At 46.0% G+C, this 23,077-nt stretch overlaps 1 protein-coding gene across 1 annotated transcript in view; it reads left to right on the forward strand.

The window, feature by feature from the left end:
• PAPPA2 (pappalysin 2) overlaps positions 1–23,077 on the forward strand; it is a 124,905-nt gene that overhangs the window by 85,902 nt on the left and 15,926 nt on the right. The window contains exons 17-20 of the mRNA XM_083507013.1: positions 13,376–13,544; positions 14,378–14,510; positions 15,250–15,359; positions 18,225–18,296. Of these exons, the coding sequence (XP_083363139.1) occupies positions 13,376–13,544; positions 14,378–14,510; positions 15,250–15,359; positions 18,225–18,296 (484 nt within the window). The remainder of the gene's footprint in view (positions 1–13,375; positions 13,545–14,377; positions 14,511–15,249; positions 15,360–18,224; positions 18,297–23,077) is intronic.

The raw sequence follows: 23,077 nt of genomic DNA on the forward strand, positions 1-23,077 counted from the left end.
CAGATCAATTTACTCCCAGGAGCACAGCTTCCCGTGGGCAAGTTGTATGCCATGTCAGACAGGGAAATGCAGGAGTTGCGAGGGTTCATTGACAAGAACCTGAAGAGAGGCTTCATCAGAGAGTCCAAAGCAGCAGGGGGGAGCCCAGTGTTCTTTGTGGACAAAAAAAATGCGGACAAGCCGAGACTTGTATGTGATTTTAGGCGGCTGAATGCAGTGACTGAACCGGTGGCGTTCCCTATGCCCAGAATTGATGATATTTTGACCAGGGTAAGGAAGGGAAAGATTTTCACAAAGCTGGATCTAAGGGGGGCGTACAACCTGATACGCATAAGGAAAGGGGATGAATGGAAAACCACCATGTTTACCCCTTTGGGGGCGTTTGAATACCTCGTTATGCCATTTGGATTACAAGCAGGCTCCGCGTGTTTTCAATCTTTTATGAACCACGTGCTGGGCCCTTTGCTCTACAAGAATTGCGTTGCCTTTCTAGATGATGTGTTGGTGTATTCTGAGAATGAGGAGCAACATGTGAGAGACGTCAGAGAAGTGTTGAGCAGACTGCAAGCCAACAGGCTGTGGGTCAAACTGGAGAAGTGTCGGTTCCATACCAAGGAGGTGGAATTCCTGGGGTACCGCCTGTCAGACAAGGGATTGGCCATGGATCCCGGCAAGGTACAGGCAGTGCTGGAATGGAAAACACCCAAAACCAAGAAGGATGTGCAGAGGTTCCTAGGGTTTGGAAACTTTTATCGTAAGTTCATCCGCAACTTCGCCCATCTGACGGCGCCCATCACTGACTGTCTCAGCAGTAAAAAGAAGTTTGTATGGACGGCGGAGGCGGAGCGAGCGTTTGAGGAACTGAAAAGGGCCTTCGCCTCTGAAGAACAACTTCTGCATGTGGATTTACGAAAGAAGCTAAGGGTTGAAACAGACGCATCTGACAGAGCCATAGGGGCGGTGCTTCTTCTGCAGCCGGGGAAGGAGGAGTCAGAGTGGCGTCCGTGTGCCTTCTTCTCGCGGAAGCTGAACAAATCCGAGAGGAACTACACGGTGTACGACCGAGAACTGCTTGCTATTCATGAGGCGTTCCGGAGATGGAGGCATCTGCTAGTTGGTGCACAACATAAAGTGCAAGTGTGCACGGACCATAAAAATCTAGAGTACTGGAGAACGGCGCGAGTGCTCAACCAAAGGCAGTTGAGATGGGCCCAAGAGTTCTCCAAATTTAACTTTGAGATTTGTTATGTGCCAGGCCCAGAGAATGTTAGGGCGGACGCTCTCTCACGCAAACCTGAATATCTGGAGGGGGAGGGAGCACCCGAAGAAACCCATATCATTCCAGAGGACCGCTGGGTGTGTGGGGCGACTTTGGTGGGGCAAAGGGAATTGGTAGAGGGTACGGTGCAGGATGCATACGCCCAGGGGAAACTCAGGGATCTCAGAGGGGAGGAAGACAAATCCGGTGGTTTTGAGGAGAGAAATGGGGCATTGTATTATAAGGGAGCGTTATATATACCTGAAGGGGAATTGAGGGAGAAGGTACTCAAGCAGCTGCACGATAGCCCCACAGCAGGGCACTTTGGGCAACACAAAACCATGTGGCTGGTTACCAGGGAATTTTGGTGGCCCAAGGTCAGGGAAGATGTGCGGGAGTATGTGAGAGGGTGTGAACAATGCCAAAGAGCCAAGGGGGAGAGGCAGGCGCCGGCTGGTTTATTAGAACCACTGCCCACACCTGAGAGACCGTGGGAAGCAGTGGCAATAGATTTCATGACTGATCTGCCAAGGTCTAGAGGGAAAACAGCCATCATGGTTGTAGTAGACCTGTTAACTAAAATGGCCCACTTCATAGCCTGCTCACATGCGGTTACAGCAGAAGAAACCGCCAAATTGTTTGTAGAGAATGTGTTTAGGTTGCATGGCGCCCCCTTGAGGGTGGTTTCAGACCGAGGGAAACAATTTACTTCCAGGTTCTGGAGGAAGCTCATGAGCTTACTGCATGTAGAGGTTAATTTCTCGACGGCCCGTCATCCTGAAACCAACGGGCAGGCGGAAAGAGCAAATGGGGTTCTCCAACAATATTTGAGGTGTTATGTTAATGACAGAGAGAATGATTGGGTGGAGAAGTTGGCGTTGGCAGAATTTGCCTACAACAATGCAGAGAACGTGTCCACAGGGATGAGCCCCTTTTTGGCTAATCACGGGTGCCATCCCAGAGCCTTCCCAGGGGGGGAGGGGGAGAACTGGAGCGTTCCAGCTGCAGAACAGTTCGTGGAAGAAATGGAAGCGATCCATCGCCAGCTCCAACTCAACTTAAACAGGGCTAAGGAGGAATATAAGAGGCAGGCAGACAAAAACAGAAGGGAAGGTGAAAGCATCAGGGTAGGGGACCAGCAATGGAGGAGAAGGAACACAGCTACCATGTAGCGGAGATCCTCGATTCCAGGTGGAAGGGAGATCAAGTAGAGTATTTGGTAATGTGGGAAGGGGAACCGGAGTCGGAAAACACCTGGGTTAGGGCAGAGGATGTCAATGACGAGGTTTTAATAGAGACTTTTCATCAGAGGTTCCCACGTAAACCTCAGCCTGTAGCGAGGTTCCGAAGGGAATACTTTGCCACCACCGACGAGGAAGAGGAGTTGGAGGGGTTCCCAGATTCTGAAGAGGAGGAGGATTCAGCTGGCCAGGACGACGATCGATGGAGAGAATTGTTCGAGACGTCAGAAGATGAGGAAGATTCGTTTCGGGGTTTTAGCCCTTCACCTCCCAGGGGGGAGGAATTGGGAGGGGGTGAGGGGGGCCCTGGAGGGGAGGTGGATGTCAGGGAACTGCCATCAGAGCATCAGGTGGTGGAGGGACTCAGGCAGGATGAAAGAGACTCAACTGCTGAAGCAGGGACCAGCAGGGGGAGGAGTGGGTCTCTGAGGGAATGCGAGCAGGAGGGAGGGCTCAGGGAGGCTTCCAGCGAGAACAGTGGGGAGGTATCGGAGTCTCCCATAGGGAGACCCACACCTCGCAGGAAACTGTCACGCCGTGAGTCCAGGAGACGCGTTTCCGTTAAGGAACTTCTTTGCTGGAAACGCTTCCGCAGACAGCCACTGTCGGACTCTACTAGTGACTAGAGCAGACATGTCTGAGGAGCTCCGTCACACACGGAGGTTTGTGGGGTCGCACAAACTCTGAGGGAGCACGTTTTCACGCACAAGCAGCTAATCAAACCCTCACAATAAGTGAATTTATGCTAACCTTCATCATTTTTAAATGTCAAAACTGAACCTCTCCAGCTTCTTTTTTAAATGTAGAACTCTACCCTCTAAACACAACATTTATTTTTTCCCCTAACAATATTGTTTTTGGATAGAGAAAATGCTCACAATTACAAAATAGTGTGTGCATGAGTAAAATTTGCATTACTTGCTATCTTGACAAGTTTGCAGAATTTGGCTTTCATTGTGGCATAAATTTGAGTTTCTGTTCACAGTAAGCCTGCTTCATTCTCCGCCTTTTATGTCTGCAATTCTATACTTACTTTATAAGCTCTATTAAACTCAATTGACCCTATTTCTTAGTAGACATTGGATTGCGCTGGAAGGATGTTTCCAGATGGTGACCTTATATAGCAAATGAACACTTCAGATGTGATTTTTCTGTATGCACATTAATGTGTGGAATATACCTGGGTCCCAAGTTGTTTAGAGAGATTTAACAAGTCAATAGTATTTGGAATTAGATTCAGAAGTAGGCAGCTAGCCAGTGGAGCTCTTTTGACACTAACAAGATATGATCTGATTTTGCTACACCTGTCAGAATCCTGGCAGCTGTGTTCTTAGCCAACTAAAGCTTTTGGAACGTCTTCAGACAGAGCCTCACATATAACATACCATAGTAATCCAATCAGGAAGTTGCCAGGGCATGGAGAACTGGCTAGACTGACCTCTGTCCAGGAGAGAGGATGAACCAGGAAGATGGCACCCTGATGGGCTCACAACATAACATCACAATATAAAAAAGACAAACTATGTAATAAAAATAGGAAGAAAAACAAAGCAATAATCCCCCTCCCCCTCCCATCTTGATTCCTACTCAGATGTACCAAATAAAAAAAAATATTGTTTGCAGGATCACATCCTATTCAAGGTTCATTCATCTTTCAGAGCCAGAGGCACGTGAATCTGGAAGTAGGTAAATAAATTGTCACTTGAGGATCCTTTATACCAGCCGTTATTTGCCATTGGTGAACTTATTCTAGTGAGCATAATGCCAGCCCAGAGCAGTGGTCATGCTGAATAATAACAAGAACATGAGCAAGCTACAGACACCCATCCCTTTGCACCAAAGGCTGATCTTATCCTCACCCTCTGTTTTCCTTTCTTGGTATATCCCTCTCCCGCCAGTAGGTCCCACATTATCCAAACATTGCAGTTGATTTGAAGTTAGATCATAAAAAGTGTAGAGAGAGGTGGATGTGGGGAAGGGAAATGGAAATAATCAGCAGGGTGGGACCTGGAAATTCTTCAGAAAGGCCACTGTGGGTGAATGAGGATAGAGCTAGGATGATCAAGAGTGTAGCTTGGCTGCAGGCCACCCAACATTAACTGGAAATGTATGCAGCCCTGTTCATATTTTTGCACCAAAATAATTCCAGTATCTGTGCCAACTAAACCCAAATTCTTTGCCCTGTAAACTCAACAGGCTGCACTCCAGCTAAATTATGAAAATCATCTTCTTCGTGTATGTTTGTGCTTGCAGAGTAAGCCTGCTCAGTTTGCAAGATTTATTTTGAACACATTAAAGGGTTGGTGGATCCTGCGCCACCCAGAAAACCTTTAAAAATGAACAGGGCTGTAAGAGAAGATTCAGCCACTGCTCCTCTTGCCCCAGCCCTCCTCCTGTTGCAGCAGGCGAGACTCCACTTTACTCCACAGTAAGAGAAACCTAAATGTAAAATGCTTGAAACTGAGCGGAGTTTGGACCCTCTACTCCCACAAACGCAGCAGTATAAAACTTTTTATATCCTGCTTCCTAGCCAAAACGAGAGAAAACTTCAGGGAGGAAGAGATAGTAAGCAAAGCTTGTGGGCAGAACTCCTACCCTGCTGAAGAATTTTACAAACCCAGGACATCTTCATGGTTCTACTCATCTGTTAGCTGCCCTGGGAGCAGCTCTGCGGAAGGGTAATGCTGAAATCTAAAATGAAGCAAAAAGTATGGTTTGTCAGTTAGGATTCAGACATCAAAACAATTTGTTAGATTTTTTTTAATGCAGTTTACTTCAGAAACATACATACACAATTATACCCTTGATAATCATAATTTGGTCATTAGCAAACATTGAGAAAAGTCTAGCAGTTGTATACTCTTAGCTACCTTCATTGAAAGTACCAAAATAGAGGTTAAAAAAATATACTCTAAGGGTAACTAATCTGTATTAACATGACTTAACTCACCCTGTGTTGCAGCCCTGACATAAAAAGGGAAGGGGATTTACCCCAGAACTATTGCATGGAGGAAAGTTTTTTTTAAACCCTCACAGCACAACCCCAATCCTGATCCACAGATGCTGAAATTTATCCGTGCATTCAGGGCTGGCCCACCTAGCAAACAAAGTGAGGTGACTGCTTCAGGCAGCAGGATTCACCCCTTATTCCTGATGTAGCTCTTTATTCACCCCTTCTTTCCTGGTGGGTATGAGGGTACCATTCTGTGCTTCGCCTCAGGTGCCAAAATGTCTTGGGTCAGCTCTGCATGCGTTTCATACATTATCTAGTTCGGCCCATAGTTACCACGAAGGAAGGGAACATTGCTGTAGACTAGAGGTGTTTATCTGTCTCGTAGTGAAGAGCGAGAGGTGTCTGTTTTGATGTTTTTGCTCTTCACTGAGAAAACATGAGGGACAAGGATACTGGCCCTTAAGGCTACAGTTTTGCTTCCATCCAGTTTACCAGTAAATACCTCTACTCTTTCCTGCTCTGCTGCTTGGAATCCTTGGATCTCCTGCCATTGGCAGATAATGTGAAGCTTTTGGACTAATTTATTGCCATCTTCCTTGGCACCTAAACCTGGCTACTGCTAATACACACTTGGGGGAGGGCCAGTCACCCTGCTGTATGGATTGTGATGTTTTCAAGATTGATGTTGAGGCCTTCACATCAAACACACCTCTTGCAGTGCCTCATATGTCTTCCCGAGGCTTTCAAATTTTGCCCTTTAAATGTTGGATTTTTTAAAAACCCTTGATTTTTTTTTGTTTTATTTTTGCTTTGGCTCCGCCGCTAATCCTAAATAAATGTCAGTTTTGTAGGATCAGAAGAAGTGGTCGTGGCTCTGTTACAAAGGAGGGTTAAGAGCAAGTTTTTAAAGTCTCTCTTTTTCCCCCGCCCCTTGCTTCATCCTTTCCCAGTACCTCTCAGTAAACTGGCTGCTTAGCTGGCTATGTGAACAGGTACTTAACTCCCCTCCCTTCTCTCCAGACACAAACACTCTGTTTCAGGGTTAGGTAAGGACAAGTATATTTTGCAGGCACCTGAAGATTGAACTCAGAAGGCTACAAGTGTGATTGAACTGGAGAATCCCTGCTCCTCCCTATATGATCGCTTGTGTGCCCCACCCCCCTCCAGATTTTTCCAGCTCTAGGGCTCCAGAGCTTCAGAATACTTGAGAGTCAGAGCCTGGCTTACATGTAGATACTTTCCATATGATGAGCATCACTTGTAGGCAAGATCTCCGCCTCTTCCTTCTCTGCAGCCACTGAGAGGTGCCCCTTTGATGATTGCCAAAGCGATCCCAGAAGACAGGGTGCCAGCCTTAAATGAGGCATTCCAGGATTCATTTAAAATGGGGCAGTGGCAGGGTATGTAGGAATGCTTGAAGAATCTGATCCTTGCAAAGCCTAATGCAAACTACCTGATCTGTCCGCTCAGACTAATGTGCAGACCAGAAGTCAGCTATCCTTTGGATTTCACCTTTCTCTGAATGTTGTAATCCAGTTCTTGGCACAGATAAGTATCACAATGCATTTACCATGCCTATTTTCAGAGAAAGTATGTTCCAAAATAAACACTTAATTGCAGTATTCTCCCTCTGTGTGTGGGGGGGGGGGTGGGTTGTTAATGGGACAAAGAGCGAACACATTAGAAAGCAACACATCCTGGAAATCGGCCAATGAGTGCATCTTTACTTACCTTTTATTTTTCTAATGATGTTTGTAACATTCAGCTAGGATCTCAGATATAACAGAGTTCATTATATTATTTTAAGTTGAAATATTTCTAAGCTGCTTTTCTGGACCAAGTCTGCAAACAAAATACAAGCATAAGGATGCATTAATGCAAGGCTGTAAACATTTTAAACCCAAAATAAATCCAATGGTACATTAAAATTAGCCACATTTCTAGTTTCTTAGGGAGCTAGGTTTCCGTTCACTGTTTCCATTCGTATGGAAGCAGCTCTGGGAAAGAACAACAGTGCCAACCAGTGGCTGCATCAGATTCCTGTGGTGTGTGTGTGTGTGGGGGGGAACTGTTTAGAACAGGAGTCAGCAAACTTTTTCAGCAGGGGGCCGGTCCATTGTCCTTCAGAACTTGTGGAGGGCCAGACTATATTTTTTGGGAGGGATGAATGAATTCCTATATCCCACAAATAACCCAGAGATGCATTTTAAATAAAAGCACACATTCTACTCATGTAAAAACACGCTGATTCCCAGATCGTCTGCAGGCCAGATTTAGAAGGCGATTGGGCCGGATCTGTCCCCCAGACCTTTGTTTGCCGACCCATGGTTTAGAAGTTTTAAAGTGAACGTTTGGAACTTCTCTAGCTCTACTTTCTGAGTCTGATGAGTCCGCAATACTTGCAACTGGGTAGTTTAGGTGGCAGCTGGTTTCACTCCAGTACTCCCAGAGCCCCTGGTTCAAGAAAACAAGCCACAGTTGAGTTTTGTGACTCAGAATGATTTCTCCCCCTTGACATGGTCATAGCCGGGGGGGCGGGGAGAAGCTGTCCCCCCTAAATCAAGTAATCTAAGATAACTCAGTTCGCTCGCCCCCCAACATAAAGCTTGCCCCCATTAAATAAATCCTGGCTATGCCCATGCCCCTTGATGTGCTTGATGGATTGGGGGTAGAGAATAAGAACACAATGTAAGAAAGGATTTGAATATGTTCTTATTAGTTTCTAAGTTTATGAGAAACAAAATAAAAAAAAAATCCTTCCAGTAGCACCTTAGAGACCAACTAAGTTTGTTATCAGTATGAGCTTTCGTGTGCATGCACACTTCTTCAGATACCTGAAGTTTATGAGGGCATGGAAAGGATGCTATCTGGTAAATTGTCAGGGAACTGACATCAGAGCGAGAGGCGAAGGGAAGGCTCCCAGATTCTGCAGGCGAAGGACCCAGCACCAGGGGGAGAAGCAGCTCGGTAGAGGGGGAAGGAAATCAGCGCAACACCGGGGATGTGGGGGAGGTGGAGGAAGAGCTCCGGGATTCTTCTCTGGACATCAGTGAGGAGAGCACAGGTCCTCCTCTACCCACGGCCTCCCTGTGCAGAAGACTCCCGCGCAGTGAGAGAAGGAAGCGTTTGGGAGTCAGACAGCTTCTATCCTGGAAGAGGTTTAAGAAATGCCCACAGACAGATTCTGCCAGCGACTGAGACAGCCACATGGAGATGGGCTGTGCAGTCAGAACGGTTTAACCAAGGCAATTAAGCCTAGAGAGGCGGCAGTTTACGCACAAGTAACTCATACCCATTACATAAATATACCAATGATCCAACTTAGATCCAGTTGTTGGGGCTAGGGCTTTTTTTCTGGGGGTACTCAAGAGTACACTGGATCAGCACCTTTCCCCCCCATATTTCAGAAGTGTGGCAACTTCGTGGTGAGTACTGGCATCTTTTTTGCTTAAAAAAGGAGCGGGGGAGGGGCTAGTCTGGTCCCACAGAAAGGAACCGGATCTTGGAGAGAGTACCTTTGAATTTCCACTGCTTGCAGTACATATTCTCATTGTTCGTGTTCTTCCAGTCTCTTACGCCAAAAGAGTTTGGTGAAATTTTATAGCGCTTCAGTCAGAATTTGCAAAAAGCCAAGTCTCATATGTACGACCAATAGCGTTGTAAGACACGTCCCTATGTGTTGCAGTTGCTGTTGTGGCTGCCTGTTGAATAGGGCCTGTGACTACAGGAATCATACCTGAAAATCTTTAAAAACTGTAAAACTTGAAAGGATCTTTGCACATTTCCGGGTGGACTGAAGTAGCCTTTTCCCCTTTGCAAAGTGGGAAATGTGTATGGTTTTACTTGATTGGCTAGAACAGAAGCTGTTTGGTTTTCTGGTCTAGTCAATTTACATCTCATCTGAAATGACTGGGGCTGGAGCAGACTTCTGAACCTGTGACCTATCATCCACGTATGGCAACCCACAAGGGACACAAGGGATCTTCTGCCTCATTGACGTGACTCATGGACAGTGTTAGACTTGGTGGCTCATAAGTTACTCAGCCTAGACTAGGTGGAATAGCTGCCTTATTGAGAATTAAGAGGAAAACAGGCTTTTTCCCACCTCTTCCTATCCCGTTAAATTTATAGTTATAAAGCTACCAATGATTGATTAAAGCTAATTTTATGGTACTGGAGAGTGGCTCTCATTGCTCTTAAAAATGATCAACTGTGCATTATAATTGGCTCAGCGAGTGGATACTTTTATTATTAGGTTCTCTCCAATGGGTTGTCGCTGATCATCAGTGATGATGGCCAACATAACCAACTGGTCAGAAAGTTTTTGAGTTGCTTTTAGTCATTGACAAGGATAAATTCAGCAGATATTTCTTCTTGAAAAGTGTTCAGACTTAAGCAGCATTATTTTAGTACCGCTTGATGCCCTTGGTGTATTTTCTGGCAGAAATTTCACTTTTCTTTACCAGAAGTATTTGACAAGAGATGAGCCACAGAAATGACAAAAGGCCTGGAGAGACTGACTTGACTGAGGCTCTGTTGTAAGACTCAAAGCTGCAGAGTTTTAGGTTGATGGAGGGAGAGGGACACAGTAACTGGCTGCATGATTTCAAAGGATTTGAAGAGAAATACGAGAGGGGGCCTTGTAGGGAAGGATGCAGTGGCTTCTTTGTGGGAATGCAATATTCTCAGGAAGCATGAGGCTCAAGCAGGCAAGGAGCCATCTCCACTGGGATGTCTGGGGACATAAACAATGCACCCCACGCTAAAGAATTCTGCACCTGTGCAAATTCAAATTCGGAACGGCAAAAGCTGAATTCTGTGACTGGTATAAATTATGCAAGACAAGCAGATTTGCCAAGATGTCTTGAATTTATATATATCTACTTTTCATTATCCTGCCAACCTAGCAGTTTGAAAGCACGTCAAAGTGCAAGTAGATAAATAGGTACCGCTCTGACGGGAAGGTAAACGGTGTTTCCGTGTGCTGCTCTGCTTCACCAGAAGTGGTTTAGTCATGCTGGCTACATGACCCGGAAGCTGTCTGCGGACAAATGCCAGCTCCCTCGACCTATAGAGCGAGATGAGCGCGCAACCCCAGAGTCGGTCACGACTGGACCTAATGGTCAGGGGCAGTGGCGTAGCGTGGGGGGTGCAGGGGGGGCTGGCCGCACCGGGCGCAACATCTGGGGGTTAGGGTTAGGGGGCGCAAATCCACGGGTTAGGGGGCGCAAATCCACTGGTTAGGGGGTGCAAATTACTTGCCTTGCCCCGGGTGCTGACAACCCACGCTACGCCACTGGTCAGGCATCCCTTTACCTTCCCTTTACTTTTCATTAATTCTGAGGTTTTTTGGTCTTGGAAATTTGATTTATGGGGATTTCTATTTAAACCGACCTAATCTGTACTTCTCCGATTAAAGTGCAGATCAGAACATAACTATCTTTTGGATTGTGTATGTCCCTGAATCTTGTAATACACTGCTCAAAAAACGTGCCAGAATGCATTTAAATTTGCATTTTAGGATAAAATATGTTGAGTTAAAGAAATATGAGAAATATGTTAGAACAAAATACATACTTTTTGGAATGGATTTTTTAAACATCACAGATGGTGGAAACAATATAGAATGGACTTAATGAATGAACACATGTAGAATTGGCATGAAGTGGAAATAAACTGATCTTCTCATCCCGAGTCTTGGGAAGGGGTGATGAGCTATGCAGCTTGTATCTGTAAATGTTCAGCAGGCAGCGCTTTTTCAGCCTGTTCTGATATATTACTTACTGCAGGCAGTTTATTTAAAATAAAAATCAAATTATCTAGTTTTTCCAAAATCAAGTTAAAGGAAAACAATTCAGCTTGAAAGGCACATATGTCCTCAAATGTTAACATATTATGAGTTAAATATGTGGTGCATATCATCTTCCCTTCAGTGGTTTTCATAACTGAATACAGTTAACAAACAAGAACGTACCCTCCTCTCTCAGCAGCAGCAAGGGAATATTGATTTCCTAATTTAGGGTTAAAAAAACACACCAGGGATCGTCTTATACATGGGGGCTTCTTATACATGGAAAAATACTGTAGTTCCTAAGAATTTGAGATGAGATATGGGAATCCCAGGGCTTTTTCAGACTGTTGCTATTTTCAGACGGCATTGGATCACATGCCAAATAATCTTAAGTGGCACTTGGGACCTGAAGCAAGTGTTGTTGATTTGAATTGGAACAGCGAACATAGTGTAATCAAGTTCAAACTGTGCGCAGATTGACAGCTGGAAAATAAATAAATAAATAAATAAATAATAAATGAATAAAGTTGCATTTGACTTCAAAAGAGGAAACTTCTGTAAAATGAGGGTATTGTTAAAAGGAAAGTTGAAAGGCAAAGTCAAGCGGGTCAAATCTCTCCTAAATGCTTGGGAGTTGTTTAAAACCACAATGATCGCTCCCCACATTAAATGGGGGGCACCCTTTGCGTGGCTGCGCACAGCCCCCTGGACCCTATGTGGAACCAGTAGCGCAGGCTTGGCTTTGCCTTCCCCAGGTGAGATACCTGGATGTCTCTGCCTACCTCAGCCAGTTGCCCAATCCTGCCTGGGGAGGCGTTGCCAAGGTGACCAAGCCAGGTAGGGGGAGGGACCACCCTGCCCACACAATAGGGGGAGGATCTTACCTGGGAATTGTCAGTTGGTTCCCCGTTAAAGGGGTTGCTATGAGGGGAGGCTTTGGCCGTACACCTAGAGATTGTCATTGCTCTCCCCTGCAATGGCGGCGTAACAGGGGCGGGCTCTCTCTGCTTGAACATATGTTCTCCAGAGCCAGCCCACCCCCCACCCCCCCACACTAGATAACCCTGATGTTCCCCAGATCCCCAGCGGGTGACTGGGAGGGATAAACGCCCAATGCCTGAGCCAAGGTCTATCCACATCTGAAACATAATAAAGTTGTGGCCAATTTTAATCCCATAGCACGTTGTCTTGTGTCGTTATTCCACACGGGGGCCGCCCAGGGTTTGGGGGACTCCACCTGTCCACACAATATTAGAAGCTCAGCTAGAATGTAGGTCGCAGACCAAGGAAGGTACCACCAAGGCCAAGAGGGTGCCTGTGTGCTTAAAAAGCAATCAAGTAAGTGATTTAAGCCAAAAAGGCTTCCTTTGGAGAATGGAAGTCTTGTCCAAGTGAGAACAAGAAGAAACAAAAACTTTGGCGTAAGGAATGCAAGTGGACAATAAGAGAGGCTAAATTTGAGGAACACGTTGCTAGAAACATGAAGATCAGCAATAAAAAGACAAACTGACATATCTGACATAGCAAGAAATTAGCAAGGGAGGTGGTTGTGCTTTGGATGAAAAGGGAGTCAAAGAATGTTTAAAGAGATCACAGAACTAGTTATTTGCACCTGTCTTCACAGGGGAAGATACAGGGCAAATTCATGTTCCTGAACAAGCTTCCAGGGGAAGGGAGCCTGAGGGATATGAGCATACAACTTTTCCTAAAGAATAGTGGGAACCGTTGTTCATTAAGGCTGCTGGGAATTATAGCTCGGTGTGGAAGAAACTACAGCTCCCAGGTTTCTTTGGGGGAAGTTATGTGCTTTAAATGTGTGCCGTTGCTTTGCCCCTCTGTTCTGTTGACTCGTCCTTTTGTTCCCATTTGCTTAAAAACAACACTTGCTTCTCCCTTTTCAAACATATTCTGGCTTTACTCTCCCTTAGCTCACACTTCATGCTTCCTGTTCTGTAGTCAAACAGCTATAAATATAAAGTAAAGTACTTTGCAATCAGTTTTTAAGCAGCTGGCCAGTTGATCACCACTCTCTATTGCAAAGGTTAAAACAAACAATGACAACCCCTCCAAATAGTGCTACACTATGCAATGACATAACCCGCCTTTTCCTGTGTTTTTAATTCCCCTCCTAGAAAGTTCCTGAATATTCAGTGTCTCGAAAGTGGCTTCTGGGAAGAAGGTAGCTGTGTTCCAGTGCTGTGTAAGCCGCCCCCACCCGTCTTTGAGGGGATATACAACTGCACAAATGGCTTTGAGCTTGACAGCCAATGTGTTCTCAGCTGCAGCCCACAGAATAAGAAGGTAAGGATCATTCAGTATAGTGGCTGATCTACTAAATAGCCCAGAGCATCTAAGATTTCCATTGAAGGGCGGAAATAGCAACCTAAGGTCCATGGGCCACAAGCGGCCCACAGGGGTCATTTAACCGGCTCACAAGCCAGCCCTGAACCGAGCCGCCTGCTTGACAAGTCACTGCGTGCTGCGCTAAATCAGCGCGGCACAGGCACTCGCTTTAGCGGTGCCAGAAATTTCGTCTGCACCAACACAGACGCCGGGAATTGCAGGGGTGCATGCTCCAGCCCACGGGAGGATCTCCACTGGAGTGAACTGGCTCAAGCGAGGTAAACCTTGCCAACCCCTGCTCTTGAGTTTGGTTCTATTTTGTTCTAGATAGAGAAACAGAGAGAAGGGTAGTTCAGCCTGTGGAAACAGGAGCAGGGAGGAAAACAAGAAGAAAAAAATCTGAATCCAATGTTGTTGAAGAGGCTTCGCGCGGCTATGGCTGAAGCCAGAACAGCAAGAGGGATTGCTGCGCAGCGATCCCTCTTGCTGTTCTGGCTTCAGCGATAGCTGGGCAGTCTGCATTGGGCACCTCATCTGGATTTTTGCTCAAGACAGCATCGCAATGTCTGCAGAAGAAGAAAAAAAATTATCATCAGAGTTGCAAAAGAGTCATGGTGGGTGACTGAGGGGTCCAGAGCTGCATTAGCTGAGGGGGGGTATTAACTGGGCTGACCCAGTCAGATGGGCAACATATAAATAATAAAGTTGTTGTTGTTGTTGTTGTTAACAACCCACAGACAAACTTAAGAAGGTCTGCTGGGTGATGAGTTCTGCATCCTGTGTACTTTTAGGTCCCAATTCTTTGCACTAAAGATGGCTTGTGGACAGAGGAATTTAAATTGTGTGAAGATCTGCAGGGGGAATGTTCACCACCTGAAGAGCTTAACTCAGTGGAGTACAAGTGTGAGGAAGGCTATGGAATTGGTAAGAATTTCTCCCCTTATCTCCTGCAACCTCCTTTTTTCAGGTTCTTGGAAGAAAGCTTCCCCCCTTCCCTCCAAAAAGCCAAGTCTCTCACTTTCTTCAAGAATTAGGAAAGAGTTCATGAGTCAGCAGTGATTTAATTGATGGTACATTTCAGATTAATTGCTGCTATAATGGTCTATGGATTTATTCAACAATGATATTTTAATTCTAATTGATTTGTCTCATTATTGGAGGACTGGAGAAACCCAAAATTATCTGGAGATGGGGGGAGGTAAGTGCCTTTTCAGTGAGGAGGACATCATCTGGATGCTGCAAAAATAAATACATACATCAAATACTGATGGAAGCAGCTTCACATTAAACTCCATTGTGGATGAGCCCAGAGAGAAGCAGGGCATGGAAGCCAGCAAATTTTTATTGGATTTGGGTTTTCATCTGAGCTGGAGAAGAATTTTGGACCTCACCACCTTCATTCAAAGGCTATTGAGCAGCCTAGAAGTTTGGGATGTGTATCGTAAATGCCGAGCAGTCCAAACTTTAGAACTATTCATATCTTTGCACATGACTTCCTGTGGCTTTTGGATCACAGGCATCATGAATGCAAGATTGGTGTTGTAGCCTCTTAGAGTCTCAAAGTGGGAGGCAACATGAAGAGCTTAGGTAGAGCTTCACAATGCCCAAGAAATCTCAGTGGCTTCAGGTGCAAAAGGTAATTACCTGCTCTTTTACCCTCCAGGTGCTGTGTGCACACCTTCCTGTCTAATTCTCCCGAAAGATCCCGTAACACTGCCTGAAAATGTCACTGCAGATACCATGGACCACAGACTGAAGCCTGCTAGAGTCCAGGTAAAGTGGCCCAGGTGATGTGGAAGGCAGTATATAAATTATCAAAAGTAAAGTAAACCTGTGCTAGAAGTATTACCACCAGCCGTTCCCACCTTAGGTGTTCTGGCTTGTTGCTATGCAAGAAGCTTCCCTGGTGATCTGCAGAACCAAAATGGGGGAGATTTTTGTTAAAAAGCTCTGCCAGGCTCTAATTCTCTACCCCCCCCCCCACCTTGGATGATTTTTGAAAATTCAGGTCATACATTGAGTGATCCTTGGCTGGCTACACTTAGGGTCATCCATATGTTTGGTCAAGAAGCCATTCACTTTACTTGAATTAGCTTCATTTGCTCATAGTAATGTCAGCACGTAGCTAAACATCATCGACTCCATACCATTTTGATGTCATCACTTCTAGTACATGGTCCCTCAATAGCCAAGATCAGTCAAAAAGTTACAAGAGCACAGAGAAATGACCACTGAAGTAGCAACAAAGAGTGTCAGCACTGGAGTACAGTGGTGCCTTGCAAGACGAAATTAATTCGTTCCACAAGTCTCTTCGTCTTGCGGTTTTTTCGTCTTGCGATGCACGGTTTCCCATAGGAATGCATTGAAAATCAATTAATGCGTTCCTAGGGAAACCGCCTTCAGACCAGGTCCGGGGACAGTCTGTCCCCGGACCTCTTCTGAAGGCTGGGGGGGGGGACAAGGGCTTTTCTTCCCACCCCCAGCATTTTAAAAAACCCCGGGACAGCGGAGGGCTTCTCCGCTGTCGGGGGCGATCTTAAAATGCTGGCGGGCGGCATTTTAAAATCGCCCCGGACAGCGGAGGACTTCTCCGCTGTCCGGGGCGATTTAAAAGCCCCTGGGAAGGCAGGCAGGGGGGACAAAGACTTTTGCCCCCGCCAGCCTTCAGAAGAGGTCCTGGACCTCTTCTGAAGGCGGGCGGGGGGCGAAAGTCTTTGCTCCCCCCGCCTGCCTTCAAAAGGTGTCCCCGCGGCGGCGGGAGGTGTCCCCTGCCCCCCGCCCGGCTTCGGAGCACCGGGAGAAGCGATCTCCCCGCAGCCCCTTGCTGCAAAAGACGTCCGGGGGCAGCGGGGAAGAAGCGCTTCGCTTCCCGCTTCCCCCGGACGTCTTTTGCAGCAAGGGGCTGCAGGGAGATCGCTATCTCCCCGCAGCCCCTTGCTTCAAAAGAGAAGACCCGCTGTCCCCGGGGCAAGCTTTGTTTTGCGAAGCAAGCCCATAGGGAAATTCGTCTTGCGAGGCAACTCGAAAACGAAAAAACCTTTCGTTTTGCGAGTTTTTCGTCTCGTGAGGCGTTCGTCTTGCGGGGTACCACTGTATTATTGGCTGCCAACAATCACAAAAAATAAATGATTTCTCATTCTGTCCTCCCAGAACCACTGTTTTGAAGGAGGGGACTGAATGAATGTAAAGAGTATTCAACAGGGATTTCACTTGAATGGTGCAGATGCTGGAACTCTCTGACATCCTCCGAAGCTCACATGTTTCTGGGAAGTGGAAATACATGTGTACAGAAAAGATGCCCATGAGTATTCTAGCAGGAAGGGGTAAATTAAATGTGGCAAGAGCATTACAGTGCAATCTCGGGTTAAGAACCTGAAACTGTTCTTAACCTGAAACTCTTCTTAACCTGAGGTACCACTTTAGCTAATGGGGCCTCCCACTGCTGCCGCGCAATTTCTGTTCTCATCCTGAAGCAAAGTTCTTAACCCGAGGTACTATTTCTGGGTTAGTGGAGTCTGTAACCTAAAGCAGTGTTCCCCAACCTTGGGCCTCCAGCTGTTTTTGGACTACAACTCCCATCATCCCTCGCTAGCAAGACCAGTGGTCAAGGATGATGGGAATTGTAGTCCAAAAACAGCTGGAGGCCCGAGGTTGGGGAACACTGACCTAAAGCGTCTGTAACCTGAAGTGTCTGTAACCCGAGGTACCACTGTAGTCTGGAAACAACTGCAGATTCCCTCTTCTCTTCAGCTGTGGTTCCATTCCAAGCTGTCTTGGTCCAAGCTGGTTTTGGTCTGAATATTTGGCTAGGATTTCCAATTTCTTGCTAATGGCTGACTTAGGAAATATTGCCCTGTTTCCCCTCCATGGAATGGCTAAAATGCCTCAGATATTATAACTTCTTTGTTTTCCCTTAATTGGGTCTATCAAGAATGATATTTCTGAAAATAAAACTGAAGCATACTGAAAGCACAGTGGAAGGGAAAATAAAAGCAGAGAGTACTATCAAGAGCCAGAGTTTCAAACCAAGATTACCCTGTTCCTCCGAAGAATTTTCAGGAAGTGTGGGAACGCTCAGGGTTTCACTCATTTGGACACTGCTGTGTGTTAGGTTGAATCAGCCATATGGGATATGTTGCAGCAGGGGAGGGGGTTGTTTTGTGGCCCTGCTCCGCAGGGTCTGTCATTCTGAACTGGAAAGAAGGCCTTGAGTTGGAATTCTCCAACACCGGTTGCTAAGACACATATCCTTTGTTTATTTTCTCAATTCCTCGAACGCTTTGTACATTTCTGATTCACTTCTCTTCCTCCTGGACTTGACTGTCTGCAAAGCTTTGTCCCAAGTGCAAGATTGCATGTGAAATCTGTAGCACTTCACAGGTGGAATCTTTGAATGTAAACATTACAGATCATTGGTCATTCTGGTAATACTTAATCTTTAATACTTAAAGCAGGAATGAAGAACCTGGAGCCCACCAGACTATAGCTCCCATTTTCCTGACCATCAGCCAAGGAGCTGCTAATTCAACAATATCTGATAGGCCAACAGTTCCTAATTTCTGACATTCAGTGATACTGTAGAGAGGCACACCTTACTTCCTGCACCACATGAAACTTTCTGCTTTTTCCTTTCTTCAGAGTATCGTGTGCACTGGAAGACTGGAGTGGCATCCTGATCCGAAAGCCATTCATTGTATTTCTTCATGCGAGGTAAGGAGTGTGTGTTTATGCAGAATGGATGTTTGGTGCCACATTCTAGTGTCTTTGCATCTTCTCTTGTGACACACCAGGCTGACAAAATTGAAGATCCCATTTTCTGAAATGCAGAGGTTTGAAGGTTTATGTTTTTGCAAAGTAGAAACCACCACCAAAAATTCATCTAGTCATACCCCATGCAGTGCATGCTTTACTTGAAAGCATCCTTGACAGAAGAAGAGTTTGGATTTGATATCCCGCTTTATCACTACCCAAAGGAGTCTCAAAGCGGCTAACATTCTCTTTTCCCTTCCTCCCCCACAACAAACGCTCTGTGAGGTGAGTGAGGCTGAGAGACTTCAAAGAAGTGTGACTGGCCCAAGGTCACCCAGCAGCTGCATGTGGAGGAGCAGGGAAGCGAGCCCGGTTCACCAGATTACGAGTCCACCGCTCTTAACCACTACACCACACTGGCTCAGCTAAAGCATCCATGACAGATGGCCGTCCAATCTCTGCTTAAAAACCTCCAAGGAAGGAGCATCCATCATCTCCTGGGAGAGTCCATTCCACTGTCAAACAACTCTTACTGTCAGGAAGGTCTTTCTGATGGTGAGTTGGAATCTCCCTTCTTGTAACCCGAATCCATTGGATTGAGTCCTACCTTCCAAAGCTGTGGAAAAGAAGCTTCCTCGTTCTTCCATGTGACAGCCCATTAGATATTTGAAGAAGGCTATCATATCTCTGACAGGAAGAGCTGTTTGACAGTGGAACGGTCTCCCTCGGGAAGTGGTGGGCTCTCCTTCCTTGGAGGTTTTTAAGTAGAGGTTGGATGGCCATCTGTCATGGATGCTTTAGCTGAGATTCCTGCATTGCAGGGGGTTAGACTAGATAACCCTTGGGGCCCCTCCCAACTCTAGACTTCTCTGATCATCTCCTAGTCTCCTCTTTCCCAGGCTAAACATACCCAGCTCCCCCAACCATTCCTCATAAGGCTTGGTTTTCAGACCCTTGGTCATCTTGTAGCCTTCTTCTGCACATGTCCTAGCTTGTCAACATCCTTCTTAAATTGTAGTGCCCAGAACAGGACACAGGGTTGGTCTGACCAAGGCTGTGAATTGTTACCCAGCTACCATTTTGAGAATTCTTTGGAGGGAGGGGTGGCCATGACAGTTTGAGTTGTGTTCCGCAGAAGACCCTGAGCTGTAAAGGGGGGGGGGAAACATACACCTCAGGCTATTTAGTTATGTCATCTGGATTTCTTTCTCCTGTGTCTGGTGCTTGAACAGCTTAACTTCCCAGCTTCCCTCTTGTCTTTGGCCTATCAATCTTCTGTCCGTTTCAGTCCCTTTTTGCCAGGAGGTTGGGAGTAGAGAGGAATGAGGCATTTGGAAACCCAAAAAGAAGGGTGAAAAAAAGTGGGGACAGGGAAAGGCATTTGGAAAGCTCATCAGGGATGTCAGCTGGTGGTGGAATGGACTGTGAATTACTGAAGCTACCCGCGAAGTTCATTCTAGTACTATCATGAGAAAAACAGATGACCAAAAATGCTAAAATGGCTGGATGAGGGATGGATAGCCAGAGGACAGAGTGACTTGGAAGCAATCTGCTGGTGAAACCAGTGATCAATTTTAGAGCTGTTGACAATTCCTAATATAGTCTAGTAGCTTGAGTCCCTGGATTTTGCCTGGATAGCTATTGATTGGGGGAATGGAGAGATTTGTGGCCTGCTCTTGGGACAGGTAACTAGACAAAGGGTAGTCAACTGGCATGAGCAAAAGCCAGCTTAAAAATGCATTTTATTTGCCCCTTCCCAGTGTCCCACCAAGCACGAGAGTATTCTTTATTGTTATTTACATTGCTATCTCACCCATCCTCCAAGTCACTCAGGATGGCATTCATGTCCACGTCTTCTCAGTCTGCTATTGCACACTTGGACCCACTATTCACTGCATCACTTAAGTACAAACATTGCAGTGTTTTACTTGTACAGAAAGGAAATTGCAGAGCTATTCAAGTTGCTGTCTCTGTTTGGGCTTTTGTATTCATGGAGCTGTGCACTCTGTATAATGATGAAGCCTTCAGTCCCTGGTGATACCAGTCTTCTTATAGAGCTTGCCTTTGAAGGGACTGTATTATGCAAGACTAAAGCCCTCTAAGAATACAAGAGTTATTCACCCCAATGTTAACGGTAAACAGGTGCCGCTTCAATTTGAATTTCTGCTGCTGCTGAAGGTGTCACAGATGCATTAAAAGATTTTTAACACATAAAGGGTGTGCCAAGTTCCTGATGAGGATGATTAATTTAGGGGAGAGCAGTGGTATCACAATTAGTCCTAAGGTATGCACATTCCATATCTCCACATACAAAGCCTCGGCCTTGAAATCTCTATTTTGAAAAATTGCTTTTGCATTTGAGAGCTTTTGTTTCACTTCTACACACTGGAGGCCTTTAATGCAACTGGGTCCAACTGCTGTTTTCCTAACAGAATGTGAGGCAGCCTACCGTGGGTTAATCGTCCCCTTCCACTTTGCCCAGGAAACGTTTCCATCACTTCTTCCACTCCTCTGTATACTTCCAGTCTTGTTCATGTCTCAACCTTTTTGATCCCCTGCATTTTCCTGCCAACTGCTGTGCTTCTTTCCTCTCCAACCTTTCGAATGCATCTTTCCCCAATCTTTTCTTCTTTCTCTACTGCAAAACAAACAAAGTTTCCTGCCCCTGGCTGCCACTTACCTTGAAGAGATCACACACTGGGTCATTGTCATCCCTTGCTCTGTTCTGCTCTGGTCAGACCTCACCTGGAGTACTGTGTCCAGTTCTGGGCACCACAATTCAAGAAGGACACTGACAAACTGGAACGGGTCCAGAGGAGGGGAACCAAAATGGTCAAAGGCCTGGAAACGATGCCTTATGAGGAACGGCTAAGGGAGCTGGGCATGTTTAGCCTGGAGAAGAGGAGGTTAAAGGGTGATATGATAGCCATGTTCAAATATATAAAAGGATGTCACATAAAGGAGGGAGAAAGGTTGTTTTCTGCTGCTCCAGAGAAGCGGACACGGAGCAATGGATCCAAACTACAAGAAAGAAGATTCCACCTAAACATTAGGAAGAACTTCCTGACAGTAAGAGCTGTTTGACAGTGGAATTTGCTGCCAAGGAGTGTGGTGGAGTCTCCTACTTTGGAGGTCTTTAAGCAGAGGCTTGACAACCATATGTCAGGAGTGCTCTGATGGTGTTTCCTGCTTGGCAGGGGGTTGGACTCAATGGCCCTTGTGGTCTCTTCCAACTCTATGATTCTATGATTCTATGTTTTCTTTCGTGGCCAAAATGTAGGTTAGATTCTTGGGGAAGACACTGGTCTTGTCAGATCTGAAGGCTTATTTCCAAAGAAACTCAAAATTTGCAACTTGTATAGGGCAACATTTGATGTTATAGCATGTGGATTCAGAATTAGTAGCAGCCCCAGTTGCAATTCACAGATGTCCCTGGAAAAAGGGACTGATAAAGAACCCCGGGGAATTGTAGCTTTGTGAGGGGAATAGGGGTTTCATCGCAATGCTCAGGACCCTTAGCAAAATGCAGCTCCCATGGCTGTTTAAAGTGGTATTCATGATGCTGCAAATACGTGATGTGAATGTGCTCTTGGTTGGGTTGTGGGAATTCCATTCCCCCTTCAGCCGTCACGCTTGAATTAGCCCTTGGAAGGTTTTCACTAGTGCCCAAAGGCACGGGTCTGTGCTTTCAGAATGTAAGCTTCCTTTATTGGCAACTTCAGTGTGTTCCGTTTTTGAAGTGAGTTGCTCTGGCGTTGTCATGCAAAAGCAAGGATGAGATTCTCAATAAAATGACCAGAGCTGGGAATGCGGGAGAAAGATGCCACACAGAAGACTCCCTTCCACATGCCTGGAAGCTTAACAGGAGAGCAATTGCCAGGCCACATCAGGATCCTGTGGTTGATCTTCCCCCATGCTCTGGTCTCCAGCGGTGGTCGGTACCAGTTGTTTCAGAGCATGGTGGTGTCTCCTTTTAATCCCACTGCGGTTGACGCTGTCTTTGGCTCTGGAGGGTTGGGTTTATGACAGAATTTGACAGCTGGTGGTCTTCCAACTGGCTCTTCCTTTCTGTGGTAGCATCCTCTGTTTGCAGTCAAGAGGCCTGAGGGCTGCTCCATGCGTGGTGACATTTCTGCACTCGAGTAGTGAGATCTATGTGGGAAAACAACAGGTAGAGAAGAAACTGGCATACAGCAACTAAGTGAAGCATGAGGATAGCAATAGACAATGAAGGTCTCGAGGCAGAAAAGATTAATGAAGGAATAAAGTTAGTGATTAACAAATACATTTCAAATGCCTTGCCATATTTGTTACACAAATGTCGTCCTCAAAATACAAAGTTGTCTAGGATGCAGCAGCAACACCATCTTCCTTTAACAATTAAGTTCAGGCAGATTATTCTGAAAGATGCACACCCAGAAGGGATAATACTCTGCTTGCATCAACTGTCACAGCTCAAGAGGAGGCCGGTTTTCATTAAGTTCTCATGGAACGAGCTGGCATAGCTGCTGTTACTAATTCTGTCACTTGAGTAACTGACAATTATGTGGATCCCTTGGAACAATCCGTATACTCTCTATGGCTATAGTTCATTATTAAGCAGGTGAAACAGATCATTTTGGATTTTCTTTAAGAGGGGGATAAAAGTAAAGGGACCCCTGACCGTTAAGCCAAGTCGCAGACGACTCTGGGGTTGTGGTGCTCATCTCGCTCTATAGGCCGAGGGAGCCGGCGTTTGTCCA

The sequence above is a fragment of the Podarcis liolepis genome (genome assembly GCF_965112155.1).
Source record: "Podarcis liolepis genome assembly, chromosome: 6".
Taxonomy (NCBI): domain Eukaryota; kingdom Metazoa; phylum Chordata; class Lepidosauria; order Squamata; family Lacertidae; genus Podarcis; species Podarcis liolepis.